Raw genomic sequence first — 23462 nt, 5'->3', positions numbered from 1 at the left:
CAGGTCAACGCTGTCTCCTCCTCCTGCTTCAACACCCTCCGCATGATTCGCAGGATCTTCAAGTGGATACCCACCACAACTAGAAGAACGGTCACCCAGGCCCTCGTCAGCAGCAGACTGGACTACGGCAACGCACTCTACGCAGGAGCCCGGCCAAACTCCTGAAACGGCTCCAACGCATCCAGAACGCCTCCGCACGCCTGATCCTCGACATCCCGCACCACAGCCACATCACACCCCACCTGAGAAACCTACACTGGCTCCCCATCAACAAGAGGCGATCACTGAAGGTCAGCGCTCTAGCCTCCGCGCTCCGACCTGCTTATTCCAGGGCCCATGCGCACGCGCAGCGCACGCGACTAGTACCCATGCCAGTGGGTGGTCGCTAGCTGTGCATGAATGGTCTTGCTACTTCGCTCTTTTTAAAACGACTATATTTTTAAAAATTGTATTTTCCTGTCACAACTGTGCTTTTTTACCTTGTTTGCTCACCCCTAGCCCCGGTCCGACACGGCTGTGTGCCGATTGCTCGGAGGGCTTCCGGGGTTGCTTCCACTTCCGGCGATCACTGAAGGTCCGACCTACTTAATCCAGAGCCCATGTGCTCGCGCAGCGGGCGCGCCAAAGGCAAGCCCGTCTGCGCCCGTCCGCGGCCGACCGGGGCTTGGGGCCTACCACGATGCTCATTTTTTAAATTACTCCTCCAAACAACTTCTGGCACTTCAGGGCAACTGGCCGCTCAGTGCCCCTACCCTCACACGCATTGGAAACCTCGGCATATCACAACCATACCCCACTAAATCTTTCCCCCAGAAATCCAGATTACCGGAATCCCCCTTGCCACCCGTTATCCCTGAGACTCTTTCCTGCCCCCCCCCTCCACTGATCACCACCTGCAGTACCAGTCTATCTTCTTAACACCCGCTCAGCAGTTAAACATCAACTGGAGCTCTTTAATTTCCTCGATACGGTTAAACCGGACATCCTGTTTCTTACCGAAACCTGGTTCTCATCTGACTCTCTGCCTGACGTCCTAGCGGCTCTCCCTGACTCATACTATGTCCTACGCCTGATCGCCCCAAGGGGAAGGTTGGAGGCGGAGTGGCCCTAATCGCCCGCTCCGACCTCCAGTTCCAGCTCTTGTCATTTACCTCTATCACTGCTGTTGATTTTTTAGTTGGCCGCTCCGTCTCTTTTGTGGTCCCACTCACATGTGCACTCTTCTACCGACCTCCTCAATCTATGCCCCACTTCATCCCCGCAGTACAGGAACTGTTGGCCACTCTGGTGGTTAACAATTCCTATGTCTTGGTACTAGGCGATTTCAATTTCTGGCCTACCGACCTCCATGAAGATCATATGTCTAAAGACTTTACAGAATCGTTCTGTACTCTGAACTATACCTCACATATAAACTTCCCAACTCACATTCACGGCCACATCCTGGATCAGGTATGGTCAGCTAACTTATCTATTTCCTCCCCTCTAGTCACCCCTTGCCCTTGGTCCGACCACTTTTTTATTTCCTTCTCCCTTGACCTAGGACTCGACACAAAGTTTCCTCTCCCTAGCAACACCTGGTCACGCAATTGGAATCATGTGGACCTAGCCACATTCTGTTCTTCCCTCTCAGCTTCACCCCCCATCCTAGCTGATATCTCCCCCAACTCTCAGGTTGCTGCTATCAATATCTGGCTTTCTGCAAACTGTGATCAAGTGGCCCCCCTTAAACGGGTTAGAACTCGTCGCCTCCATGAGGCCAATAGATGGTTTACCACTGAGCTTAAAGATAAAAAACTTGCACTCAGGCAGGCTGAACGCTATTGGAGGCGTAGATATTGCTCTGCATCAAAACTACAATACATTACTCTCCTTCAGGACTATAAGAAAGCCATCCTTCATGCAAAATCGGAACATTTCTCATCCAAGATTCTTCGTGCGGCAAACAAACCCAAGGAAATGTTTACTATTGTTTATGAGTTAGCCACCTCTGACAGAGCTACCCCCAAGCCAGTTCCCTCACAACTCCTCTGCAACTCCCTTAATGAATACTTTATTGAGAAAATCGCAACCATCAAGCTCAATATTCCCCCGCCTTCCCCTTCTTTCTCATGTCCCCAACCGCCGCTTAATTCTTTTTTTGCTAGACCAATTCACCCTGATTTCCAAGGAAATTTTTTCCACTCTGCTCAAGAAGGTCAAATCAGGGTCTCCCTCTGACAGCTGCCCTGCCCACATTTTGAGAGAGATTTTCTCCACTTGTCCTGAGCCCCCATTAACTCTTCTCAATAACTCTCTCACTCAGGGAATTGTCCCTGACCTGTTCAAATCATCTAAAGTAATTCCTATCCTAAAAAAGCCAGGTGCTGATCCCACCTCTCTTTCCAACTGTCGCCCTATCTCTCTACTCCCGTTCCTGGCAAAGATTCTGGAGACGCTATGTAGAGGCCTAGCAAAAGCTAGGTCTGAGAACCGGGAGCTCACCTATTGTCCCTTAGGTTTCAGGTAAGTTAATACATTAATAGCATTTAATCATAAATTCAACATAAATACTTGAATCGACTCGATTTGAGCCAATTTATTGGCTTATTTGGTAACCATTACTTCGGTTGTATTCATAACATGTCAAGAAAACAGATATATTTACATACAAAAAATAATATCAATTTAGTAATCAAATTGTTCTCATTCACAAAAAACGTAACAACCAAAATTTCAACATTTCCCAATGCATTTCGGGTCGAATCGACCCTTCTTCAGGGGAGTTACACTTGTAGATGTAAATTATGAGATAATTTCACGCACATCAGTCCGATGGGAGGCACTGCAAGGTTAATAAAAATTGTTGGTTCCCTTACGAAACGCAAAAGCTTATACAGTTTAAACATAACATTAGAATTAACAATCATTCCCACAAAAAGTAACATAAAGAGCATATATATAATCCAAGCCCAATACCAAGTAAAGATGAATGTAAGTGAGGCACCCAGCCCGAAAATACGTGCTCACAACCATTAAGTGTATCATGCAACAAAAATAATAATTATGAAGTGCAAGGAGACAAAAAAGTGTATTACAGACATGAACCACTCCCTAGTGATTAAGAGAGATAATGTGAGACGTGCTTCATGAGGTATGTATGGGAGCTATAGGGAATGTACCTGTCAGAGGCCTCAAAATGGACACTCAAGTTTAATGTGGTAATGTTAGAAACCGGTCCTAGAAAAATAATGTGAAGGGCCATAAGAACACGTGTAACTATCGTGCATTAAAAGTGTCAATGGAAAAGGGTAAACTGATCTTACCAATTACTATGTGGCCGGGTACTAAACCGAGTGTAGATGGAACCGATGTGAAGTCCAACCGCTACAAAAAATATAGCGAACACTATGATAACTATAATCACGATTTATGGTAGAATTAAATCACCGACAAAGGAACTAGTGAATGTTCTCACCACTAATTCTTGCTCGCCAGAATACAAAAAACTCTCTTCCCAGTTTTGACAGAGCCCGCAGACGAGGCAATCTATTAAAAGGGACAAGAAAAGAAGGTTGAGACCCGATTCCTAAACTATGGTTTGATGAGGTTGTTAAACAAGCGCCATTGCTGGGCAAACGCCTACCTTCTTTCCCAAACAGTTCGCGGCCACTAGCTTCTGAATAGCTTCCGGTGTAAACATCCGGTTAAGGCGACGTAGCCTTAAATGCTAGACCGTAACGTAAAAACTCTACGTTACTCTGCATGTCATGTGGGCAATGTAGAAATAGAAGACCTCCTGAGTATGCGTGTACAAGACCGATACTAATAAAAATAAACGTTAGAATATTAATAGCAACGTGGATATCGAGTGGCTATGTGTGGTGTAAAATACGAAGACCAAATATGTTTTGTGAATGCATGTGTTAGAAAGTAATAGAAGCATGAAAGAAACGCTAAAAACTTTTAAAAACGTGAGGAGCAAACAATCCAAAGATGAGTGACTAGAAATGAAATAAATAATATTGCGTGTTGCCACCTATGTAAAAAGCAAAAACCTAATAAAAAAGGGGATAGATTGTCAATCCTGTACAATAGTAATCACAGAGAGCAAACACTGAACATTATGACAAAGTGAGCAGATATTTTCACTTGATATATTCCATTATAAGAAACATACCATCTCATACTGGTCATTAAGCCCACCTGGTGTCAATGTTCCTAGCCTTTTTATCCAACTTGTCTCTCTCCGTGCCAAGGCTGTATTATGATCTACACCCTTGTGTTTCTCAACCACTTCTAAGATGGTAAATCTCAGTTGGGGTATTGTGTGACTGGAGTTATTCCAGTGTGTAGCTAAGCAAGATGTTGTGGACTTATTACGTATGGTACTCTTATGCTCAGTGATTCGGGTTTTAATTTTACGCGAAGTTCTTCCCACATAGGTGAGTCCACATGGACATAGTATGGCATAAATCACTCCAGTTGTATTGCAATCTCCACTGTGTTTCAAATGGATCGCTTTACCAGTATGAGGATGCTTGAATTCTTTGCTGACAATCGTGTTGTTGCATTGGCCACAATTAAAACATTTCCTCATGCCTTTATACTGTGCTTTCGGGTGATGTTGAGGGTTCTTCAGTATTTCTCTAATGTTTTTAGCTCTTGTGTGTGCTATGATTGGAAAGGTCTTGAATAAGTTAGCGAAATCAGGTTCATTCGCTATCATCTCCCATCGCTTTCTGAGAATCTGTTTAATCCTTTGCGATAGTGTAGAATGCTTCATTACAAATACTATGCGATCATTTGCAGATTTCTCCCTTTTTTTAGCAAAGTATGTCTGTCCAATGTGGATACTTTTTGCGTTGCCTTTTCCAATATTTCTGTCGGGTAGCCTCGAGCAATGTACTTTTCGACTTGTTCTTCAATCATCATTTTGCAATTAATGTCATCTGAAGATATTCGTTTGATCCTTATCAGTTGTGAGGTAGGTAAATGGTCTTTTAGATTTTTCGGGTGGGCACTTGTGTAATGTAAAGCGTTGTTTACATCCGTAGGTTTCCGATGGACTCTAGTCAAGATACCATCAGGGGATTTATGTATTTCAATGTCCAAAAATTGTATTCGTTGTTCCTGGATGTTAGAAGTGAATTGTATTCTTGGGTTGCAGTCATTGAGTTCTCTGATGAGTTCTTCCAGTTGTGGGCTCAACTGACCACTGGGAAGCTCCCAACAAAGACTATTTAGTCTCCATTATAATTGATAAAATTGGTATTAACATAAGGAGTGCAGGATAGATCCTTACATTGCAGAAAGATTCTGGAGAGCCACGTTACCACATGCCTCAGTGCTTTTATTGAGGAGAGCCACTTCCTGGGTCTTCACCAGGCAGGCTTTCGCCCATCACACTCTACGGAATCTGTTGTCCTTTCCGTCCTGGATGAGCTCGGAGGGAGTGCTGATATCAACTCCCCTCAGGCTCTGGTCCTCCTCGATTTGACACGGTCGATCACTCCATCCTTCTCGACCGTGTCGAAGGCACCGGCATCCGGGGACCCGCTTTGGCCTTGCTCACCTCTTTTCTAGGGAACCGCACACTGGCCGTTCAGCTGGCGGGCTTTTCTGCTCCCACACGCTCTGTCCTTTGCGGGGTCCCCCAGGGCTCCTCTCTCTCTCTCCCCTCTTCTCTTTAACCTTTACATCCTCCCCCTCATATCTGCTCTGGAAAAAATGTAGGTCACGGTATTCAATTATGCCGATGACCTCCAGATCATCTTTAATCTCTCCTCTCTATCAGCCTCAATTCTCAACTTTCAAACTATTATGACTTTCATCAGCGACTGGATGAATGGCAACCATCTAAAGCTAAATCCCGATAAGACCGAGCTGGTACTTACGGGCGGCTCTCCCAGCCCCTGGACCTCTGCTTTCTGGCCTCTCTCCCTTGGTCCTCCCCCTCTGCCCTCTGCTTCTGTAAAAACCCTGGGAATCAAAGTCAGCAAGGACCTCACAATGCGCCCCCAGATTAGCACTGTGGTCTCATCATGCTTCCTGACTCTCCGAAACATACGCAAAATTTCCCGTGTCTTCTCTTTTACAGCTCTCAAACTTATTCTCCTTGCCATGATCATGTCACGCCTCGATTATGGCAATGGCTTGTATGTAGGTGTTCCAGTATGCGAACTTCGGCGCCTACAACTAATTCAAAACCAGGCTGCCCGTCTGATTTACAGATTCCCTAAATTCCACCATGTCACTCCGTTGTTAAAAACTCTCCACTGGCTGCCCATCCTTGAACTATCTTTATTCAAGATGGGCTGCACGATTTTTCTGGCCCTGGCCGGCACTGCGCCAGCCTTTTTTCAATTCCAAAATTAAAGCTTATGTCCCCAACAGAGATCTGCGTTCCTCCTCCCAGCTTCTCTTATGTGTTCCTCGCTTCAGGCGAAAAAACCTCGGAGGCATGAGGTTCTCCACCCTGACCCCCCCCACTTCTGGAATGCCCTTCCTTTTTCTATCAGGGCTATTCCTATCTATCTTGACTTTCGTAAAGCTCTCAAAACCTTCCTCTTCTCCCGTGCCTTTTCACCTTAAGTGACCTCCTCTGCCTCCCCGGGGCCCTTCCGTCCTCAGCGCCAAGAAACCGCACGGTGATCGAGCGCTATACAAAACTCTTAACTTCAACTTCATAACCTTCAAGCTCCTCACCCACGCACACAAGGCACTCCACGACACCGGACCAGCGTACCTCAACAGCTGACTCAGCCTCTACTCCCCATCCCGCTAGCTCCGCTCTGCAGACCGCGCCCTCGCCACTGTCCCCGCATCCGAAGAGCGATCGCCGGCGGCAGATCATTCTCCCACCTCGCCGCCAAGATGTGGAACACCCTCCCCATTCGCCTAGGGCAGACCGAAGACCTCCTAACCTTCAGAAGACTCCTCAAGTCCTGGCTCTTCGAGCAGTAGCAGTGTCCCCTACAGCGCCTTGAGACCCTCGCGGGTATGTAGTGCGCTTTACAAATGCTATGATTGATTGAAGTCATTCAATCTTCACTTGTTGCTCCAGCACAAGATGAAAATAACAACCTCTGCTATTATACAGAACATAAAGCCATAATGTTTAAACAGGTATGCGAGTGTGAACCATCTCTGTAACTAAAATTAGGTTTTGCTTTTAGTGGTAAGATTAGCTTGGCGAATAAAAGAATCAGGGTGGGATTGTTATAAAGTATTACAGCAAATAAGTTGAAGTGTTATTTGTTCACACTTTTGGTAAACGCACCAGTTAATACTCTGCCTATATTTATTGTAGTAATAATTCATATTGTGTGCACTAGTATAGGGCTTTGAATTTCATAAATTAACTACTAAATTATACCCATAGTTTCCTAGTGTTTTTAGTTTGCTCTTCTTTCATTAAAGAGGGTTTCAGTTCAACTAACTATTACTGTGACTTCAAAAATGATTTGTCATTACCTGAAACACATATCAACTCAATTGGTTGTATGATTTTTGCAGTCTAACTGGTTTTCTGTCTCGGTTTTGCACATTGACAAAGTCCTAACCAAATACTGGGCCGTGTCCTGGGGATGATCTAGAAAACATAACTAACAACTTAACGCTTTTAACAAACTGACTAAATGTGTAAAACATCAAGTCCTTGAACACAGTCATTCAAAATACCTTATCAATTTGATTTGCTTGACCTCCATCTATATGCCAGTGGCAAGTATGGTTGAATCATCAGAAATCCTCAGAGCCACTTCTTACCTCCTAACTATGACCCGTACAAAGTTTGTGGTGCAACAAACTAGGTTCTAGCTGAATCAGAATCCTCCATTTCCTAATACACAGTGGCTGCTCCACAGTGCTTATTGTTCGCAACCCTTGTGTCAGAACCCCTTTCAGATGGCCAGGGGACAAGAAGAAGCTATTGGGTAAAATTGTGGTGGTTGAAGCCTTTTACTCCTAGTAAGGGCTCTGAGCAACTAAGGCAAGTACCTCTTCCGCACTTGACTTTCAGCGGTAGCTGAATTGAGCAGTCCAAGGATTCTCTGGGAGGAGGCAGAAGTACGGCAAACACATGGTCACAACTCTACGTATGTTCAGCAAACAAAATAACGGAATGTCCAGCCAAATACTTGCTTTTATAAAAAGTAGTATTTATATACACACACAGAGAAATACGGTACATACTAAATAATAACACTCTTCATAGGGTCTGTATTCTAGCATGGTCCCCAGGGGCACCAGCATCACGCTCTAACTATGGACTGGGTTATTCACCAATAATTTGAGGTAACAGTCAAACTAGGTTCCACTAGTGAATACGAGTCTTAGAAGTCCCACAATGACTACGTGAAGTCATAGTGTCCCAGCGCCCCAGGTGCTACAATCAGAGCAGTTGCCCCCACGCAGGAGGTCTGCGACTTAAGGTTTGGTATTACCCGTAAAAGCTGGAGAAAGATGGAGAACGTTCAGTGGTCCGATGTGGAGGTCGACAGTGGCAAGTGCTGGGGTGGAGCAGCAGTCTCTTCGCGTCCAGCACGGGGTCTGGACCGCTGCAACACTCCGCCATTGTTGTGGTAAGTACCCTTGGGATCTGATGCCAGACTCTGGGTGCTCCTTACATTTGCATGATGAGGATGTGGCAGCTCCGAGTTTATAGTTTGCACTTGGTTTGTGGTTTACAGCCCACTCTTCCTTCCATCCCCTGAGATATGGGGTTGCTTCCTACACTCTTAAGGCAACATCTCCCTGTGGGCCACAACAATGACCAGAGCAAGAGGTCTCTCATTATCAAACAACTGCACCAGGGTGACAGCCCTCAAGACTCACTGTGGACCCCACCTGGTATATGCTGGTCATGAACAGTCACTTAAGATGGTGTCCCGCTTCGGATCACAACGCTGTGTAGTGCGGCGGCCCACTTTATCATAATGCACCACCAGAGCGACAGCCCTAAATCTTCACCATAGGCCTCACCTGGTATACGTGGTCATGAACAATGCACATGGGGAGACGGCCTGATTTATGCTGCATTCTGATGTAGCCCTGAATCTCTCTCACTTCTCCAGTGATCCACCAGACAGAAACCCTATTACACCTGGCTTCCTCAAGGCAATCTCCCATTTTTCACAGTGTCATCAAGTCTTGGATTAGGCTGAAACATGCCGGGTGATGTCCTCTCATTAAGCAGGGAGACTGGTCCTTGTCCAAACAGGCAGAACTCATGCATTACTTCTCCATGCTAATGTGTAGATTCAGTTTGACAATTTGGGAGTCTCAGGCTCCCCTTTTTATAATCAATTTGCAGACACAAATGTTCTTTGAAGTTCATGTTCTGGGGATTGCCCACTTTGAAGTGTCCATTTCTCTGTTGTGCTCTTTCTCCAGAAAGCAGTCTGTCTCCAAATTTGATAGCCCCACACACACATCATGGGAGTGCCTCAAGGTTCACATCTGGACGCCAACCTCAGTGTTATGTGCATCCAAATATTACCAAAAGCCACCAGCCCTACTGTTTATGCTTCTCCTTCCTGGCATAGGTCCAAGACTCTTTGACCAGTGACCTCTTAGAATCAAAGCGCCCTTTTGAAGTGCACTAAGAGCCTGGCTCTTCCTTCCACCAGTGTGTGTTCCACCCAGGTCTCAAAAATGCATCACTCCACAAATCTGTCGGGGGTGAATCCTCTACCTTCATACGTTGTTCCAGCTAGCCCTGGTTCTTCTAAAACGGAGCCCAGAGACTTCCATGTATTGTGCTCTTCACAAGCAAACATACATCTCTGTGCACACACACAAATACACATGTGCCGGCTCCCGTGTAATGTACCCTTTGCAGGCACATGCATCCCAGATCGAAAACGGAACTACGTAATCTAACTCTTATGTACTCTACCACTTCATAGGCACACATGCATCCCACCATGCTCACGCCCGACGCACCTTATTTGGCACTGCATACAACCCAATGCAGACAAAGGGTGAGTTATGCACAGAGCACGGAACTTTACCAGAGTGTGCCAGAAGGCACCACTCCTGTAATACAGGGAAAAAGGTCTGTTCACTCTACTTAGCACGAAACTTACAACAGTATACTGCCACCACTGCGCTCCTGCTACTTAACTTCCAGTGAAGGCAGTAGCCTTCCACCACTCGTGGGTCGGGCTTTGGGGACCCATCCCGGTCTTAGCAAGACTGCAATCCAGTTGACAGGCCTAGGTCATGGTGTACACGTATAATACGTTCTCAATCATGACCAAAAATTTTTACCAAGGATCCACCTATCAACGGAGCAGGATCACTCAAGGCAGGGTTAGAAGTACATTACAGTTTGACAGACTTTTCTGTCCCAAACTGATAAGTATTGCACCTATCACATTGTCAGAATCTCACAAAAACTATGAACAGTCTACAACTGCTGTCCAGCAGAGATATAAGTGCATCCCTAAAATCTCTTTATATAACACCTGGCAGGTAGAGTGGTTACTCTGCGCACAGCACTAGCATGCCACTTCACAAAAGAATTTTGTAAAACATTCAGACTTTTGTTCATGGAGCCAACCGCAACAGGTGAAGATCATATACACACTGGTGTAAGCAACAGTGGCTTGGGGTCTAAACTAACTACTTCAAGTAGGCCCCATAACCCCTGTTGGCTAGAACAGGGCAGATATAATGGGGGAGCAGTGGACAACTCGCAGGGCCACTTCATAATGATTGACAGTTCTCTGCATATTCCAGTTGAAAAGGGGTCCCAATGACACCCCACCATGCACTACCTTCATTCCCGCTGTTTCATTAGAGGTCTGTGTTTTACAGTCCATGTTATCATAAAGTATTTGAATGCGCCACAAATATTTAACTTCATTGCAAAAACATTTAGGATTCAGAAAAGACCTTTCAGTTTGGCTGATCATCCTGGAGTAACAATAGTCTATCTTCAGAGCTCAGAACAGTAAGAATTGCGAAGCCCCTTGGTGCAACACCCTAGAAGAACCGTAATGAATCAATAAGAGTATGGGACATCAAGCATTCTACTTTTAAAGCCCTTCCCTCTTGCGTTATAGCTTTAATACCAATCAGAAAAAAAAACATTTTAACTTTCCTTATGATTTAAAATGCAAACTATTTTCAAGACCAGAAAAGGTTTTTTTTTTTGCAACTACAAAAACAGAAGCGATTGTCCCAGCTCGGCTGAATATTACCCTGTTCTAAAAGGGGGTTCCAGTTTCAATTTCGTGCACATCATTTGCAAACCAGTAAAACTTTGTGGGTGAGTAAATAGTTCACACATTTGCATGGAGGGCCACCTATACAACAGACTCTCCCCCTCCAAAACACCTCCAAAAAATAATACTGTTTATCCTAAATTAAAACGCTTTCATACCTCCCACACACAAGAAACACTAAAAAAGAAAGGCCTAATATCTTGAGATGGAACTAAAATATATACATCAGAAATAAAGAAAGATTGTGGATGGTGGAAGAAAAGACTAGATCCCAATTGAATAGACTAAAAGTGCAGGAAAGACACCCCAGCTTTATGACTCATAAGGTACCCAAAGTGATAAAAGAAAGCCAGAAAACCATCACATCTTACAAGGCCCTTGAATGGCTCATCTTTCCCTCAGTCCTTCACCCCTACTTGCCCTTTCTGTCAAGACTTAATACTGTTGCCAACTTAAAAAATAAGAGCAAAGAAATGATACAATCAAGCACAATTAGCACTCTGTAATTGTAGATGACCGATTAACTCGGGCACTATTTTGTTTATCATTATAGTGTTGTTTAGTACCTTTTCGCCAGGAGTTTTTTTGAAGTACAAAGGCTCACTAAGCTCCAACCATGTGGTTTGTTTCATGGCACTGACTTTAAAGTTGACCTCTAAATTGTTTGCCTTATAGTTACCATTATTTTTCAAGTCCATATCCAAAGGTGCAGAAGAAAGTTCTGTAATTGTCACAACTTAAAAGATAATGATCCAAACACTTAGGGGGGGGAAAAGGGCAGTAGGAAATTGCTTAAGGGTCTGACCCCGCCGTGTTTACCCACCCTGCAGTCAATATGGTTTTCATTTCTTTGTCTTCCTCCTTTCTCAATAAACGCACCCACACACACACGCGCGCGCGCACAGAATTGTCTGTTATAAAACTAGGCGTCCTATTATAGCGCTGATGAACAGTGCCAAAGTCAGACACCAGAGTTCTGCAGCCTGGCTTCTTAGAACAGTATATGTGTATCTGTAGGGCTGACGTTCACTTCAAAGGGAACCACTGTGCAGCTGATCCATCTACTGTGTGAAAAGTAGGGGTGGGCAGAATGTGCGTAGTCGCGCTACGCAAAATTCCACGAAAAGGTAAAAATCTCCGCAAACACGCAAAAATTCCACGAACATGCGGAATTGCTTGTTCGCAATGCTTTTTTCCTGTTCGCAATTGCTGTTTGCGTGCTCGGGGAGAAATATCTTGCGAACACGCATTTTGAGAACGCGAACAAGCAAAAAATTCCACAAAGCCGCGAAACGTAGAATTTTGGGCAAATTCGCGTTCTCCACGGAACGTGAAATTAGCCAAATTCCGCGAGCGGAAGGGAATTTACCACCCAGGCCTAGTGAAAAGCCCCACCCATGAGGCCAGAATTCAGTAAACCAGCTATTCTGCTGAGAGTGGAGGTGGACTTTCGGCCTTTTTAGTAATTTCCCCAAAGCAATAACTTGATTGAGGGCCAGGGTGTCACTATACAATTGCACCCACAAAAGCCAAGTACCCCGTCTTCTCAGGGAGGTTTTCATGAAGCACAGATGATTGTAAGAATTACAGGCCCTCAGTTGTGGCTGTCACCTGGAGATCCGCTCTTTCTGTAAAAGAAGACCGGATAAGACCACCTCTTTTTCAGGAAAATGTTGAAAACACACCTGTTCTGGCTTTGCTTGAGCTAAAATTACATTCTTTCATCACTTGTCACTAAAATCTTCTACCAGCCTATCAGTTTGAACTATCTCTTTTCCATCGGATAAACCTCCAGGCACCTATTAAACGTGCAGCCAGTTATTTCTCAACCTAATTTTAGGTACAGCAGCGCCAGAGAAATATATATAAAATGGCAACTCGTCCCTGTGCCTAGGAAGAAGGTTCTTGCTTGGCATACGTGGTGCACGTGACCAGCTTTGGCCATTGAGTTATTGCAACTGAAAACAATGGTGAAAGCAGAGCATGCAACCGTAAATCAAAGACAGTACACGCACTAGTAAAAGAAGGGCCTTGTGGTGATTCAGCGAGCAGCACTGCGAGATGCACTTCAATGTAGTTCATTCATCTGTTCATTCATTCAAATAGAGTTTCAGAGATCAAGAGATGGAAATTAAGTGTAAGGGAGTTAAGCAGTTGTGCGTGTTTCTGGCATGAAGCGCTTCAACACCTCACTAGGGATAGTAAGCGCTATTTAAAGGCCAATACAATACCGAGGGGCCACAAAAGCTTGGAAGGGACCTACTTCTGGGCGCATCTGACACACAGGCAATAGCGCTTTACCTGGGCAGTGAACTGTACTGCCGCTGTGCCTGCTGGAAGCTCTCCCGGTCTTCTTGCCTCTCTCGCTGCGCCTGCACCTCTACAGACACCGAGTGCCTGCCACTCTGGGTGTAGCTGCTGGAATTTGGCTGCAAGATAAAACACAGTGTATTAACGGTATGAAAACAAGCACAACTGATGGCCACAAACAAAAAACAGGTGCGTTTAAGTAAAGACCAAAACAGCATTTTGAGGAATGTTAGGTCCTTTAATTGTTAATTCACAAGTGGCTGTGTAACTCTATTGCACGTATTACTCCCGTCCTGATGGAGATCTGCTTGATAGATATTATGTTTAACTGACTGGTATTAGTGTTAATGTCAGTGCTTCCGTGGATCTTGTGTAGAACATATATAGATTCACATATAATGTCAGGGTTTATTTTCAGATCAAACACCTGATTTCTGTTTCTAGCTGTCTTACTCCCGCATTGATATTAGAATATTTGCACAAAAAAACATTTTAAAAAACTAGTCCCCTTCGGTGTCCAATGCTAGATACTCTGACATTCAGAGGACATCAGTGTACTCAAAATGTCCTTTCTGTAATTATTTCGTCAACAATTTGTGCAGACAAAAATAACCACTGAACAGGTACAAAGGTGGCACCAGATGGCAAGGAGACCCAATGAGCATAAGCGAAACAGCACACAGGACAAGGGAAAGGGGGAACCGTGCAGGGGCGGCTGTTCCACAATGGCGGATGCGCGTCGCCCCACTGGTTCGGAGCCAGCAAGTGAAAAATAAAATGATGCTCTATCATTGTTTTATTTTTCATTTTCCAGCTCGGAGTCAGCGCTGCAAGAAGGAGGGGCGGGGCATGGGAGAGGGGAGGAGGAGTGTTATGTGCACTTCTAAGTGCGCATGTGTGTTTGTCCGGCTGTCTCAGGCTGGCCAGCCACACATGGGCACTTAGGTTTCTCCAACCGAGCTGTATTGAACATCTGGGCTGGAGAAACAGCACAGGCTCCCTGTCCTGAGCGGAGCCTCCTTTCAGCCTGCTCAGGCCAATCCCCGTGCTGCTCTCATAGCATGACAGAAGAGTGGGGATTGCATAGGGATTCTGATGCTGCCCCAGTCCCTGCTGGGACAAGGAAGATGCAGGAGGCGGCCGGCACCTCCAGGTAAGTGTTTTTATTTTTTGTAAATTATTAAACCCTTCTCGCGCTCCCCCATGCCCCCTCCAGCACCTCATCATTGTGTCGCCCGTCACTGGAACAATGGAAGGTAGCTCTGGGGAATGGGAGGTCAACAGGGATGCGGGACACAACCTGGGTATAGACTGCCCATGAGGCTAGAGGTTGACAGGCAGAGGGGGCAAACTGGCGCTGGGGTGGGCATGAGCGGGGTGGCACAAAGACATCTATAAGTCTATAAAACGTCAGTAACAAAGGTTGTAGCGGAAATCTGGAGTTGGAAAGAAGTTAGAAACACACAGACAAGCCTTATAAGTATAAATTTTCTGAGTAGGAGAGGATCGGATATCATATCTAAGACAAAATATGAAACATAAATAATCAATTTTTATCAAGGAAACGTGTTCACATACTTAACCTGCACTGTTTGATGACAAACTATAAATTGTGTTCTAACTCCTTATTATGAAGCCTATATGCCACTCTCACTTTAAAACATTAAAGAAGGAACAGTGTATGAACTGATTCTGTGACTAATGCGTTTCATTGCCAAGGTCTAAAGCTGCAAGGTATAAATCAGCATGTCCTACAAAATGCAGCAGACAATTTAATTAAAAATGCATTATCTGTGGTTAGAAAAACGGCTGTATATCATTAGATGTGGCTATTAATCATATCAACAACTTCCAATGATGAAAACAAAAAGTTAAATGTAGGTACATCCTAGTGTGTTTCTGCAGAGAATACAGGTTTTGAAAGCTATTCCAACTCAAAGGGCCAGTTTTTCTAGACACCAAACAATATGCCAATAAACAGAAAAATTATTCTAACAGACCACTCTTGAAAGTCACAATGTTTGTGAATTGTGTGTTCCTGCGCGCATACACTTATGCTCTGCTCCTATGAAGGAAAGAGGGCACTTAAAGTGTCAGGAATCTCACCAGGAGGGCACTGCAGCCTGCCCCTGCCATGCTGCCAATGATAGTAACAACACAACTATTAACTACCACACTCCTTCAAGTGTGACAATTCGGACCATTTCAGGGCTCCAAAGCTAAAAGAGTGGCTTGGGCGGCAGGTAATAGTAATTTTTAATGGATATTGAATTAATAATTAACTGTTATGGTCTTCTCTAAATCAGCCAAACAGTGCCACCTTGTGGCAGCATGTCTGGCAAGTTCCAGTGCTGATAAATAAGTGCAGGTTCCAAGCACCGGAAACCACTGGCTCAAATTAAGCACTGCGAAGTTATGCCTGATCAGTGCAAGTCAAAGACCTTGACCCCAATGAACACAAAGTTGTTGAGGAACTGCAACGCTGAAATATATCACTAAAATCTATTTTATGACCACATCACATTTTCTAATATAACATACGTTCTTACCATACGCAGGAACAGTCCTTCCCAGTATGGCTATGAATTGCAGAGATTATAGAATTAATGTTGGCGTGGCCTACCTCTCAAGGCTGGTTCTGTGGTTCTTTTTCAGATGCAAACATATATTCTGTTGAGTGGTCACAAAAGGTGGGAACATCCCTTCACTTTATATGGCCAACCCAAGATACCAGGATAGCTGAATTATATTTTTCTGTTAAGAGTACTCTTTTTTTAGAAGAGAAGGTACAACATGTATGACAAATTTAACTACTGACTTTTTAGTAATATCTGGGACAGACAATGCTGTTTTTCTTTTCTCTTTTTATGTTCTTAAACTGTAATCAGTTGATCTAGACTCTGTAGATTGCCCTGTTAATACAGATAGAATTTCAATATGATTTGGCATAAACAAAACAACTCATGATTCCTGCATTGAATGGGACTCAAGAAAACAAGCTTGATCCAGTATTTGGCTGGTGTTGGATGCAGGTGAATGGGTTTGTCTTGTGATACTAGAAGAAGCTCCTGGAACCAATACTGTCTGGGGCAACGGGGTGCAATCAGAATTAGGCAGCAGCCTTCCAGTTTGAATTTTTGAGCACTCTGGGGATCAATGGAATGGGGGAAAAGCGTAGGCATAGATCCCGGACCATCTTCTTGAAAGGGCTTTTCCCCTTGACCCCGGTTGAGGGAACCTGCTGGTGCAATATCGGCATTTTTTGTTCTCCTGTGATGCAAACAGATCTAGAGCTGGTTTGCCCCATGTCTGAAAGATCTTGTTTACCTGAGTTTGTTCCAACTCCCACACTTGGCAGCCGGATAGAGATCTGCTTAGTGAGTCTGCCAGTTTATTGTGTAGACCCTTGACATGCTCGGCCATCAAGGTTATCCGTGAAGCATTGCCCATTGTCACAATGCTTGTGCATCCTGGGAAAGTGTTATGAACCTTGATCCTCCCTGTTTGTTTATGTAGTACATGCTGGTCATATTGTCGGTATAGACCAGCACTGAGGAACCGCCTATCCTTGGAAAGAAAGCCTGAAGAGACAAGAATATGGCCTGATGCTCCAGACTCTTGATGTGCCGCTGTTTCTGTATCTGAGACCATCTTCCCTAGTTCTGTAAATTGTGCAGATGACCTCCTCATCCTTCCATGGCAGCGTCTGTCTTCAATACGAAGAGACCTTGAGCAAGATTTGTTGTTTGAGACCACCAACGGAGTGCGTCCACCATACGTGCGGTAATTTGGATAACATCCTCGAAAGAGCCCAATGTCTGTTGCCATTGTTTCTGCAATTCCTCTTGAAGAGGTCTCATTTTGAGCCGAGCTATAGGGATCAAGTTGATCACTGAGGAGCACATTCTTAGGAGCGATTTGAATGTTCGAACAGAAACTGATGCTCTTTTTGAAATGGTTGTCGCTAATTTTTGACGGCGCACTTGACGATCTTGAGACAAGAATGCTTTGCACTGGACGGTGTCCAGGGATGCTCCGAGGAATCGAATGTTCTGAGTTGGAATCAAATTTGATTTGCCCTTGTTTAGAGTGAGCCCAAGTGAATTGAACAGATGGAGAAAAATTGTTGTAGCAGCCTTGGCTTCTTGCTTCGACGGAGCTTTGAGCAGCCAATCATCGAGATAAGAGAAAACTTGGATCCCCCGGGATCGTAAAGTCACTGCTACCGATGCTAAGCACTTGGTGAAAATCCGTGGCACTGATTTTAGGCCAAATGGGAGCACCTTGAATTGATAGTGGGTGCCAGCCACTGTGAATCGCAGATATTTTCAAGGTTTTTTTTGGATGGATAGGGATATGAAAATATGTGTCTTCCATGTCCAGAGAAGTCATGAAATTCCCTTCGTTTAAGCACCCCAGAATATCGGAAAGTCTTACCATCCGGAAAGTTTGTTTTTTGAGAAGATTGCAGCGATGCAGGGTTGGTCGCCATTTTCCTGGCTTCTTTTTGATTAGGAGAAAACGAGAGTAGAAACCTGATCCTCTCTGCGGGGCGGTACTTCTTCAATCGCTTCCTTGAGGAGCATGATCAAGACTTATTTGCACAATAGGTGAAGACGAGGGGTAGAGGCAATTAAGGCAATCTTTATGAAGATCATCAACATGGACCCTCTTCTTCCCACAGGTCCTGCAGGAGCGAAAGAGGCCCTTCTTGTCAGACATGCTTGCTTGAAGAGCTGAAGAGAAGAAAACTGAGTAGCACTCAGGGACACTCCCTTCCACACGACGTGCAGTGAAAATCTGAGGAGAACTGCTTCTGTTGGGAGTGTTCTAGCTGATTGGTTGGAACTGACTTTTAATCCTTTTCCTGTAGGGACGTAGACAGGCTGCTAAGATATAGCCTTTGGCCTTTTTTGGCCTATTTATTAATTATGGCACTGCTTTTGTATTTTACCGTGAGACTCCCATCTCGGCGACGGGCAATGATTCAGGCATGTGTATCTATGAAAGATGCCCCAATACTGGATAAAGATCTTGATGCTTGGCACGGCAAACAGTGGGGTCTCTCAAGGACCTGTGGAATGGGCATATTGAAATGCTCTAATTATTATTTGGGGCCACAGATGGAGAGGAATGTATTTATTGTTATGCGTAAAGAAGTGAGAAAAAGACAACCAGTCTTCCATCTGGGTGTCCAAGGACCACGTATGAATCAACCAAAGTATAGAAGAGCGGAGGCGAATTTTTTTTCTTATGTGTTTTCCATCACACTGGGGTAGGAGCGCATGGGAGGGTTCATGGCAAATCACTGCCTTGCCTTAGCAACCTCTAGCCACGACAATTTTGTTCTTCCCTGGGGTGCAATGTGGTGATAGCCAAGATTTAGTATTCACTCCTCACTCAGCTACTTTCCAACTCCCTTACTGGGAGAATGAAGGGGTGGCCTGAAATAATTGTAGCCTCTGAGATGGTTTCCAAACGTCCCACAAGTGTTCTCTTGCTCACTTGAGTTTCACTTCACAAAATACTTGTCACATTGACATATAATATTGTTTGTAATAATGATCAGTTAAAAATCCGGCGGCTGTAGAGATGGGGCCATGTCATGGAAAGGGGCGCAAGGGCAAATGATTTAGTGCATGAATTAACAGGAGCGTGCAAATGGCATTGGTACTAAAATGGACTTGCATTGCATGTTCTCATTAACCCTTGCACCAACACATTTGTACACTTGCATTAATGCATGAAGAAAATTGTTCCCACATGCCTACCAATCCATAGTACACCCTTGGTAGCTTGTTTCTGCTTAATTATTTCTACAGAGGGTGGGGTGTTAGTGGATTTTTAATCATTTTTATTTGGCTGTTCTAGACCCTGCTCAAGAAGAGACACTTTTTTCACTTGCAAAACACTCGTCCCAAACCCCTTTACATTTCGGAATCAGACATCTGGAGGAACTGCACACTAACGACCTTTTTTAAGACACCAGGAGAGCAGGCCACATTGAATCTCACGGTATTCGACCCTAAGTCTAATGCCAGGAGAGCGCTCCCCTGCCACACTACAGATAATGAATTGACTAATCAAGACCTACACACACCATGGACAATAATCGATGCTTTTTACAATAATACGTTTTTTCATATAGAGTGTGAGATCGCACTTCTACCACTTCCAAGCACTCAGAGGTGGTACCATTACCAATTTAATAACACCGCATTTAATGGGACTTTATTTGCCCATCTCTGAAGGATGTGATGCTGAATCTGTGACTCAATTTGATTGTCTGTTCCAAAGAGAAATATATCAAACAAATCTAACATGGAAATAGAAAAGTTATCTCTTCAATAGTATGTTTTGTGGAACCAGGCCTCCTGTTCCACAACAACACACCCTTTGATGAAGAATTTGAAGACTACCTGCTTTCTCCCTGCCCGATGTGTGAGCGCTGTGTAGTTCAGATAGCCACATAAAAAATCTGAACAACCACCCCAGAAATCTTCTCATGGTTGTGATAAATCTTTAACTAAATAACCACTTTTGGAATCAAAATAGCATATTTCCTTGCTACTGATTACTTTGAAAGAAAAATAAGTACTGGGTCCAAAGCTTTTCTTAGGAGCTCATTGTCGGCACTGCCGAATGGCAGCACTTCTAAATACCAAGGGCCTTGTCTTGGTTTCACCTCGTAGCAGGCATCAGGCTTTTTCCCGGGAGGCTGGAAGGGTGGGGACTAGTTTTGCACCGGTGCTGCAATATCGGACCCCAGTAACAAAAGCAGCAGTGATTCACACGTGCACCCCTCTCCCACCAACTAGGGCTGGTACTACAGAATTGCCAGGGCTGCTTTGGGTTCCCAGTGTGGCCCTGGCGGTAAACAACGTTTACCACAAATCTTTTTCCCCGCAGGGAATCACAACGCGGTCGTTACAACAACCTCGTTGTGATTCCGCATACCATTACTCCAAAAGTCGGAACAACGACTTGCGGAGGGGGGGGGGGTGTTTGATTTAAAATCCAACACCTTCCCTATTGTCCGCACAGACCGGAGTTGGAATAGTAAATTATACTATTCCAACATCCAGCGCGCCCCCCCCTCCGCAAGTCTGTGTATACTTTACAGGTACATATCAAGGTTTGTAACCCCAGAGGTACCACCTCAAACTTTCATTCTCCATAGCTGAAAAAAGAGGTCGAGTCACCTTCAGGTTCATCTCATCTCCCCCTGCCAGACTAGTTTCACAGACAAACCGGAACAATAAAGTCTGTAACACACTGGCACCACTCTGACAGCCCATTTATTGCAGGGCCCAACCAGCTTTACATCCATTGTAGGTCAAAAAAATGTCCTTTCCACAGTCTTCGGATCGCTAACCATTTGGCTGTCCCGTTATGGAGTCATTGCTCACCCTGTTTCAGTGATGTGGTGAACTTGCAGGAGCACAGGTTCAAATCCTAGCAAGGCCAACTCAAAATGTCATCCTTGCCATCTTAATAAGACAAGTGCGATAGGGTGGTGGAGTCACTGTGACTCCACCTGTTGCTCTGAGAATCACACCCTTCTCCATCTGCCAGCCTTGTCCCAATTCCGAATCCTCAGCCTCCTGAAACCCCCGACACCCTGATTGTCCTTGTGCAAGTATTCCTTCGCTGGTTAAGCTGTGTGCTAAACCCACAGGTTCAAAGGCTTAATTTTCCGAGGGGCCACTTCAGCCTGTCATCCTCTCCATGTTAATGAAATATTAATCACTGGGAGGTAGTGGTTATAGTGACCCTTTTTTGTGCCCCCCCCCCCATTTTTCTCAAGTCTAAAGTAGGTTAAGGCAGCTATCCTAAGGGCTACCATCCTCACATCAGTGCCACATTAGGCTGCAGTGGGTAAGCTGCCAGGCTAGAAACAAACAGCTCATCAGCACAGCAGGGTGAACAGCTCTCTGTTGCACTTTCGATGTGCACTGCAGGAGATTACCAGGGCTGGTTGATTAGCACGAGCTGCGATCAACAGCCAGATAGGAGGCAGCTGAGCATGTACTACGAGGAGACTTTTCACTACATTTTTTAACCAGTAAAATGCGCTTTCTCCAAGATTCAGATTCACCAGGGTGCCAAATAAGCAATTTGTTGACCTGGCACAGGTGATGTTCGCAATCGAGGCCCAGAACATCAAGTAGTGGGTTTTGAACTTCACCAACACTCTTCCATCCTCATGTACACTTAATAGATTCTCCAAGAACTACACTATTTGGCATTCTGTGCTCTTCTTTGGATTCAAGGTGAGTAACAGTCTATGCATGAGGACTAGTCCGAGATCTCTTGGAGTGAATGGCAGCATCCATCTACTGATCTCAAGTGTCAATCACAAGTGGTCCTCACTAGGGTCTGCCTCGCCCACCCATATACAGCCCAATATAGGGAAGATACAAGTATGGTCGGTCAACAAATGTGCAAATAACAGAGACTGAGCTTGAATGTATGTGTATTTGCCTCATTCACAGGAGACCGTGCATATTCTAAAACCCTGACTAGGGTTTACTTAACGATAGGCCAACAAGCACAGACAACTTCTACCTGCTGTCATTCAATACTCTAATGAATCCAGTGTTTCCCAAATCAGTTTTAGGAATTGGGTTGATTCACTTGTATGCGTTGCGATCTTGGGATGTATTGCCTGTTAGAAGGGCGGCATTTATGACTGAATTGCAACCAAGCCACCATAGAAATGTGTATTTACTGGTTATTTTTCAGCAGTGACAAAGACCCAGCATGGCGGCTTGGGAGGTTTACAGCGCAAACCTCTGACAGACCAGGTCCCACTCAAACTAAGTATCCTTTAATCTCACAGCCTTCTTTTTTGTTATTAAAGCTCTTGCCTATATGTCCTTTTTAACTGTTCTTAATGTAAGAATATGTTTAAGTTTTATGTGTGATCATGGTTACGTGCAATATTTCTATGTACTTTTATGATCTATTTCTAATCGGACCGAATAAAGATATATTGATGAAGATGTCCAGCTGTGTATAAGACATCCATGGCTGACTGGCAGGATAGCGGTGGGTTTTGCTACTCGAACACGCTGCCAAGTGCAATTTACAATGCCCTGCTAAAAACACACAGAGATGTAAGACGGGGCGGCAGAGTTCAAATGCACTTGAATTGTGAAGGTCGTAGCATGCCCTTTAGAAATACCACGGAAGGCCCGTGAGCACCTGAACAAACAGCACAGCCCAAAGCAGGGGATGATTATGGCAATTACTTGCCGCCATCCCGAAAGCATGGCAGCATGTGGCAAATGTAACGTTAACAGCAGCCGGGGCCTTGGAAGTGAAGGAAGGAAAGGCTTCCATTGACCTTCAGACCTGGAGAAGTTCAAGGTTCGGCGACAATGGCGGCCGTCTGAATACACAGCGTTTCAGCCAATAAACGTCACAGACACAGTGCGTCTCGCCTTTATGTCTTGTGTTATTTTCAGGCTTACAACCCGTGCAAATAACGGACGGGTGAGTCCTCCACCTAGAATATAACTTTAAAACCAGTCGATAAAAGTTGTTCAGGACGTTGGTCAGAGAGTAGTTTTTTTTCAAACGCGGGTCACAAAAATGACGATGCCTTCCGGTTTCCTCGTTTGCTGGTGCGCAGTGAGATATTACAATATTTACTGCAGTTGTAAAGACTTGTGAAGCGTCTACTGGGAATATACATGGCCAGGAAATGAGGAACATGTGCTCTTGGGTGCTGAGTTCAATGGGGGTTAAGTGGGGTCGTGGCATGCAGAAAGTGGTTTTATGGTCCGAGTTAAAATAAAAGAAAATGGGGAATAACAGTCGATCCGCGACCAACAGCCTGCATCCAGTTAAAATGGAAATCAGAGTATTACTGAGAAAGTGCGGATTTAGATATCAGAATGGGAGCGTTGCAGGCTCGAGGGAATGCTGGGAGGA

At 44.7% G+C, this 23462-nt stretch overlaps 1 protein-coding gene across 7 annotated transcripts in view; it reads right to left on the bottom strand.

Moving 5' to 3' along the window:
* PARD3 (par-3 family cell polarity regulator) overlaps positions 1-23462 on the bottom strand; it is a 1362300-nt gene that overhangs the window by 3860 nt on the left and 1334978 nt on the right. For all 7 annotated transcript variants that reach the window (XM_078663327.1, XM_078663329.1, XM_078663332.1 and 4 more), the window contains one exon: positions 13515-13642. In XM_078663327.1, the coding sequence (XP_078519453.1) occupies positions 13515-13642 (128 nt within the window). The remainder of the gene's footprint in view (positions 1-13514; positions 13643-23462) is intronic.

This window comes from Lissotriton helveticus, chromosome 10 (assembly GCF_964261635.1).
Source record: "Lissotriton helveticus chromosome 10, aLisHel1.1, whole genome shotgun sequence".
NCBI classification, from domain to species: Eukaryota; Metazoa; Chordata; class Amphibia; order Caudata; family Salamandridae; genus Lissotriton; species Lissotriton helveticus.
The sequence above is the reverse complement of the archived record's forward strand: the minus strand, read 5'-3'. Positions and strand labels throughout refer to the sequence as shown.